At 37.2% G+C, this 7,947-nt stretch overlaps 1 protein-coding gene across 1 annotated transcript; it reads right to left on the reverse strand.

Moving 5' to 3' along the window:
* Positions 1–4,700: 4,700 nt before the first annotated feature.
* On the reverse strand, positions 4,701–7,613 carry LOC132304031 (uncharacterized). The gene has a single exon (XM_059801527.1). The coding sequence runs from the start codon at positions 7,199–7,201 to the stop codon at positions 4,928–4,930; it is 2,274 nt and encodes a 757-aa protein (XP_059657510.1). The 5' UTR covers positions 7,202–7,613; the 3' UTR covers positions 4,701–4,927.
* Positions 7,614–7,947: the final 334 nt, after the last annotated feature.

Below are 7,947 nucleotides of genomic sequence, written 5' to 3' on the forward strand. Positions count from 1 at the left end.
GATATATACTTGCAAGATCTTAGATTTGTTGAATTGTTGGTGTCCACTTTCGATCCTCTGTGACGACCATCAACTGTTCGACTAAATGTCTAAACGGGAAGCTCCTTGTTCATGCTTAAGGTTTTCGAGTCAAGACCCCATTCAAGGCCTCCTAATCCTTTTGCAGTTACTTGTTTTCAATGCCCAAGAAATTTTATTTCCCTTTTCATTAAGGCAATGACTGAGATTTTCGTTTACGGGTTTTCCATGGAATGGTAATTACTGCCCCTCTTGCTTCTGTGCAATGTATTCTTTCTCTATTGCATTGTATTTTCTTGCATTGCTGATTAGTATTGTGCGTGACAGAGTTGTCTCTACTAGTTAATTATAAATTGTTTTGTGTAAGATAATGTTCAGAGGACATTACTAATATCAATACCCTTTTGTGCAATGTGTTCATTCTCTATTGCATTGTGCTTTCTAATGTTGTTGATAAGTGACTCTTATGTGACCGAGCTGTTTCTACTAATATAATTAGCAATTGTTTTTTATTAAGATAATTTTCGGATGACATTACAAGTATTATTACCCTTTTGGAGTTGTTATCATCTGCCTTAATTTGCTGTTTAGTCGGGAAATTTCTGCTAATGTTACTATCAGTACTGGTAGAAGGTTCAAGAGCATCAAAATGGGGTAAAAGAAAGTTTGAATTAGAAGGTTTAAGAGGATCAAGGTGAGCTAAAAATAGTTTTAAGCATATAGATGTCACCGTGTTATAGTCATCGAGATTTTTCAAATAATTTTTTTTGATAAGTGAGAATTTTCAAATAATTAAAGGGTGAGATTTTTAAGATTACGATTTTGAGTCCAAGATAAACATAGCTTGGACATCCGCTGGGTAATGGTTCTTTATGGCAGATATGCAATGATAAAAATTAATTTATTGAGACATTCAAGGTGCTATGAACACCATTGATTAAAAAAAGATTACACAATTGCTCGATATTAAGGTTGTTGAAAGAAAAAAAGAATACTGTTTATAAACTAATACATTGTGACAAACTATTTGAATTGAATATGAGATGACATGCTCATATCTAGAGGTGGATGACCAACTATGCTCTTACTAAAGTAACATTCGAACTGTATAAAAGGTGATGCAGTCTCCTGGAAGTTTCCAAGTAGAGAAATTTCTTTAAAAGATTGTCTAAACTTTATCAAAAATATTTAGAGAAATTTTATTAAAGAGTGTATGTATCATGTACTTGAAAATATAGTGGTTCTAAAAAGGTGGAGATAACGAAAAATCTTGATGTCTATGTGAAAGACAAAGTTTGTATGGTTGACAAAGGCTTTGGCAAAAGAAAGTTATTGTTTTGATGAAATTTTCTTTACAGTTATGAAGATCTCTTCAACTCAAGTATTTTTGGTGTGAGTAGCTAACGCTTAATTCACTGTAATTTTTAGGGGTAAGAGTCTGGATCTAGGGTCGTGCACTTGTACTCTCTTTGATTGTAGTGGATTATCCTTGTCTGGCTGCGTCTCCTGGTTTTTCCTCTTTTGGGTTCTTTATGCAAATCTCATTTCTTTATGATTTGAATTGTTTGATTATATCATGATTCACATAACATGATTAATTAATTAAAATGAAAGTTTGTTAAAAAATTGAAATCAAGCAAAAATTTATCAAAGTACGCATAGGATTTATTCACCGCCCTCTAGATCCCATTAAACCCATAATATCTATCAATATCAGTAATACTATTTTCCCTCCAGTATCTGAATACATATTGTCTTAAACTAAAGATTTTGGTGTTAATATAATGTTTGAATTTTCTGTTTCTGATCCCGATTTTATGTTTCATTTCCTTTTCTTCAACTCCCTCTCAATTCTTCCTGATTCAACATTTTGGCCATCCATAGTTTCACTTTTCTTTTCATCCAACAAATGCTAGATTTTCTGGTTTAATGTTTTTAGGGAGGTGGAATTAGATTGCTACTTTCTATTGATGTAGATCCCCTTCCCACCATTTTTCCTTAATGCTGGCAATTCGGAAGAATGATGAACAAGAAGTTCAGGACAACTGGAATCCCAGTGACCTCAATCCTCTTTAGTACACTCCTTCTTGCAGTATCCCGTGGTGTAGATTGAACGGTGCAAAATGCGCCACATCATCTACTTGTCAAAATGACGTCGCGTTATACTTCAAATTTCACCACTACAGTGGTGAAATTTCAAAAGTAAATGTGGTGAAAGTTTGAACTACGGAGTACCGTGAGGAGTGTACTAGAAGGTGATTTTGATTTGAGTCTCAGAGTCTTTCACATTTAGAAATCAAGTTCTTTCATATGTTTCCCCACATTTTGTCCACTACTTGTTTCATTTAATGCATGCTCTAAAATTTTTGTAATTTTCATTCTGCAAAACCCAGCATAGACTGAGAAACATGGTAATAGCAATATTTCGGCATCTCAATGTTGACTGGTGAACACATCAAATGACGTCGCAGCAGTGAACATCCTAGATTCATATTGTTACGACTTTGTTGCAGGCCTAACAATTTATAGGATTTGTTTTGACACTTACCAGTATTCTTGGGGCTTTTAGCGTATTAGTCTGGTTCGTAACATTTGGTATCATAGCAACTGCCACACTTTCGGTTCACCTACAGAAAGGGCTGCCTAGAGAGAGTGAGACTCATCTCAAAGAGGGAAATTGGTTACCTGCTGCCAGTGTAAAATTTACCTAGAGAGTGAGAGAGCTTTTGAGGACTTCAGCTACATAGTGCGGTGGTCTGTTTCTATCCCATAAGGTTGTAAGATTCTATTTGACATGTTTTGCTAATCCTGTAGCTTTTGGTCTAGTGGTCGGTTCATAATTCTTCTAGTGCTCTATATTTTATTTGGTTTCACATTTTTTTTGTTGATCTGAACTAAGCTTTGTGTTCTGCTCCTCTCTCTTTTGGTTCAAGCAATTTTTATTGTTTTACAGTGCTTTCTTGGCTAGATATAGAATACTAATCTGAACAATTTTTGACTTATTAGAGGCAAAATTACTGGATCCTGTTTCTGCTCTTTGCTGGTGTCAGATATTACATTCACGTTTTTTTTTTTTTTTTTTTTTTTTTTTTTTTTAACTTTTATGTTGGGATCTAGTAATGCTCAAGATTGAGCTTCGATGATTATTTTTTTATTTCATTATTTAGGAAGGTTTGAAAATCTAAGGATAATTTAGGAAAATTATTACTTTTGTACATTGACATTTCAGGGGGGGCAATTTTTTGGGGACATCCTAAAAGGGAAAGGAGTACACTTATTTTCGGACGGAGGGAGAAAATGAATAAATTCCTTATCTGTCGATGGTTGAATGCTTTTGTTTCTGGAAAAAAGAAAGGGATGCTGTCGTTATAAATTACCTACTTGAAGTATCAAGGATTGTAGTCCAGTGGTATTTCCTCACCTCCTAAAGTGGTAGGTTGAAGGTGTAAGTCCCACAGGGTGATGTGTGTGTTATTTGCCAGGACTAAAAAAGGTTACCTACTTGAAATTTCTCTTCTAAATCTCATTCCATACATTCCATTTCTCATGGAGGAATACCTGGATATTGCCTTCTTTGGTGACGTTATTTCAATTTTCTTTGAATAATCATTTCTATAATCTGTTCTGAAGTGTTCCTCTGAAGTGTTATCAGATAGTTACTTTGGCAGTTTACCTGCTTCTTAGAGCCAACAACATGTTTTCCACCTACAAATTACATCAATATTCTTGTTATTTTTTCCTGTATTGATTGCTTGCTAAGGCTTTTGACCATACATGATAAATTTATAAAGATCAACCACAAACTCCTGGGTTTACACTTGCTATCTGGGTGTGCTGCACATTGTTTGGGAAGTAAACCATGCCTGCTCCTTTTTGTTCGAAAAAATCAACAGAAACTTTTTAATTTGACCAATTTTATGTAGACACAGGCATTGAAATAATTGGATTCCAAAAACACACAGTCAAAAGTTTCTTTTGATTCATAACATCTATAGAATCAAAAGTTCTGTTTGATTTTAGAAGTTTTGTTTAATATCTGATTTTTTATGAGTGCGCGATATATCTGCAATCCTTGTGGCAGCCAAGCCATTGGTGGTGATTTAATTAATTGATTCAACTAATCCTGATTTTACACAGATTGCACAGTTTTCTGTTTGGATGTGATATTTTGAGAGTATCAAGTCTGGTAGTTGTCAGTTGGAACTGCCAATTGCAAAATATTATTATATTGATGCAAAGGGATTCCGAAAGTGGAAGACTGGAAGTGGGATTGGCCATTTACTTCAGTTTAAATGTCTAGATGCTAGAAGGTTGAAAGTAGACGACATTGGAGGAGAGATGCGGTTGAAACCACATCATTTCCTTTAACTAAATGTCTGATGAACATAAGAAACACTCTGATTCTTGATAAAAAATAAATCAAACAAACCTTCGGTGCTTTTATCTTCATCATCATGGACCATTGACACCCAATATTTGGCAACTGCATCTCCATCATTTTCTGTCGATTATGTGAGTGGTAGAACCCAACGTGTTTATTTCCACAATTGAATTTCAGATATTTGGATTTTAATTCAGTTAATGCCATTTGATTCAGCTGGCGCTTAATTCCCTGCATCCAAATACATCGCAGATGTTCTAATATGGGATTGATGGGGCGCGATAGTTTATGCCTTTGAACGGATTTCTCATACAATGACAGGTAACATTGATTCTTCAGTTTTACTAAACATGCATGACATAATTTTCACATATGGATTGCTAATCGATCACTAAATACAATTTATACATATAGACATTAGTTGTGAGTGTTTACTTCTAAGTTGCACATTTATTGAAAAAACTGACGTTTTAAACAAAATATGCTCTAGCATACTGATGCTATATCTCAAAACTATAATTTTGATTCCTACTCAATTGTTAAATATAAGTCGGGTGAAGTAGAAACTGTGTCACTCTCCGGTGAAAAAGAAATGACTGTGTCACTCAATTGTTGATTCTTCTGCTTGTTACATACGCGCCAGTTATCAATACATGCCATTTGATCTGGATTCAAACTTGGAGGCAGTTTCTGATCAAGAATCTTCAAAATCTTTTCTGATTTACCAAGAAGAAGAATTGCATGGCAGACACTGTCTTCCCTTTCTTCAATGGTGCTCTGGTGGCATTTTGTATATATAGTTCGTTCTAAGTTGGTAAGACAGGCACACAAAATATCAGAGATCATGACAGACAACCTCTCAAATAATTGTTCACTGCAACCGTAGTCTCTGCTTTCATAATCTTGGAGAATGGTTTGACATATTCGATACATGGAATTGGCAGCCAATGCCTTGATGGGCCATCTGTGAGGGCTATCCCATAAACATTTTGACATTTCTCTCCTTTTGAATTCCATGAACTTTTCCTTTGCGATAGCAGTGAGTCCTTCAAGTACTTCTTTCGAGCTCTCCACTTGGAGTGCCATCTTACGGAGATCCACATCTAGCCATTTGTGATGGAGATCGACTCCTAGCCACACATTATCTGCTGCCTTCGTGATGCTTTTGAAGTCGTCTTTGATATGCAAGCTATTTTCTACTAGTCTCGCAAACATGATGCCTATATGTACACCGCTTATCAACTGTTTAACCACATTGTAGTCGATGTTGGGAAGTGCAACTGCAATGCTTGTCAATGTCACCACTGGAAGAGCCCAACAATTAGGAGGTTCTTCAGAATCCAAAGAGGGAACCTGGACACTGTCGAACTGGCTTACTCCTTTGAATTCTTTTGAAGAAGTGGATTTCTCTAAAAGTTGAATGAGATCTCTTGACTGCAACTTTTTCCCCATCCGAAACCAACGATCAGTAGCATCACAGTTGTTTTCCGTCATCAGATCAACCAGTTCCTCTTCTCCTTCAAGATACAAAACATAACGGCTAAGATCAAGATTTGAACTCGAACGTGACTCTGACCCTGACTCATCACTGGACACAATATTGTTGCATTTGAACAACCACTTCACTTTCCTGCAGCCGCGGTAGCATATCAGAAACCTGCTTACAAAATAAATTGAACTGAGGCGAACCATTTTGCTCACCAACACTACCCCAGTCTGCATTCCAATACACAACTCCAAAAATTTCTCTTTCATGTTGTGAGCAAGTTTTCTCCCATGCCGGCCATAAATTTTTGTGGCTAATGGGCGTTCTTTCCACTCCACCAGTGTCTGAATCCAGTAGCTCTCCACTTTGAACTGGGGTTTGATTGCCTTGCTCGCTTTCTTTGGGCACCTAAAATTGATGGCAGTGAACCATCTAAAAGCTGGGGCAATAGTGCCTATTCCAACTGCAATGGTTTGAGTTACAAGAACTAAAGTAGTTGACCACTTGTAATCGGACTCGCCATGGCAGAATTTGAAGGACCAGGGCATGAAGTAAGATCGAAGCATGGCTTCTGCTAAAATTGCAGCACTCAGCAGGCAGAACGCCCCCGAGGCAGTGCATGTTGCAGAACGCCCCATCACAAACTGGGGGCAACAGGTATGCGCCATCATCCAATATTTCATCATATCTCCTCTCAGTTTCTTAACCGTGCACTTTTCAGCCGTGTTCGGCCATTCTTTCATAGTTAGTTGATGTTTTTTACTATATTTTAGATCAAAGTAACGCTTAGTAGTTGGAACAGTCAAAGCTGAGGAACTCAAAATTGCAAGCAAAACAAGCATAAGAAACATAACAAAAGCATGCTCTTTCTGGAAAGTATAAATAACACCAGTACCCATTTGGATGCAGATATTGACGATGGCAGTGATGACAAGAATTCCCAGAGCCACGAGGTTTATGAAGATCTCTTTGTTCTCCATAGTTCCTAGAGAAGGCATAGAATTACCCATCACCGTGCAGATAAAGACGGCGCTGCTAACTTTTGCGAGCTGATCCTGCTTGCGAGGCATGGAGGTATTCAGATCCACCGAGAATTTGATCGCCACGGCTATCAAGGTCAGGGTAGTGGCATTGAGAGAGAAGTATTTGCAGGGGAACCAGAGTTTCCGGTTGCGCAAGCCATGGAACGCATCCACAGCCATGGCAATGGCGCAGGCTGCTGATGCTGCGGCGACGTAGACACCGATCCATGGCATGGGCTGGCTGAACTTCGAGACATCCAGATTGCCATCAATGGTGCATCCAAGCCTACCCATCTTCCTTTACCAATTGCTCTTCACTTTAAAAGGCTCAGAGGACTCAAAGCTGTTGATGAAGAAGTTTCAGGTTTTCTCTGGTCATAAATGGTGTCTCTTTATTTGAAATATATCCCTCACATACAGTAAAGATTGCAGTTGAGTGAACTTTGAATACATGTTTCCTTCTTTATTTGAAATATAATGCCGGCAAGTATGATTCGTTTTCATTCTTGGGGCAGCTTAAAAATTTTGTTTTCTTATTGGTAAAGTCAACTGGAGCATTATAATAGTATTAATTTTTTGGGGTGGAGAATTGCAACAAGTGATTTTAGAGACAGAGAGATAAGAGTGGGTGGTATGTTTACTTGAGAATCAATCCATGATCTACTTTTCCGTTTTTTGGTTCATGCTCTCCACTTTAATCATATGATATCAAACGTATAGGAATGAATTGTATATTTGATGTGATTTTCTGAAAATGTTCAGTGCAGAATCAAATTGACTACTTGGATATTCATAGCCATTCAGTCCTAAGAGGCACAGTTGATGGGCTGGTTTGGGAATTTTGGTGGCACAGACAAGAGGTTTGTTTCTGTTTATGTCCTTGATAATATAGTATTATTCACCCAGCGCTTGATCTTTTACACTACAGTATGTATAAACTTGTTCATGGACAGATTGGTCCAATCCTAAATTTAGATGGGGACCATAGTTTGGATGGTAGTGCAGCTACAGCTTATCATTTGCCGACAGTAATTTTATTA

The sequence above is a fragment of the Cornus florida genome, unplaced genomic scaffold (genome assembly GCF_030987335.1).
Source record: "Cornus florida cultivar Cherokee Brave unplaced genomic scaffold, ASM3098733v1 CherokeeBrave_3.0.0_Hap2_Chr04, whole genome shotgun sequence".
NCBI classification, from domain to species: domain Eukaryota; kingdom Viridiplantae; phylum Streptophyta; class Magnoliopsida; order Cornales; family Cornaceae; genus Cornus; species Cornus florida.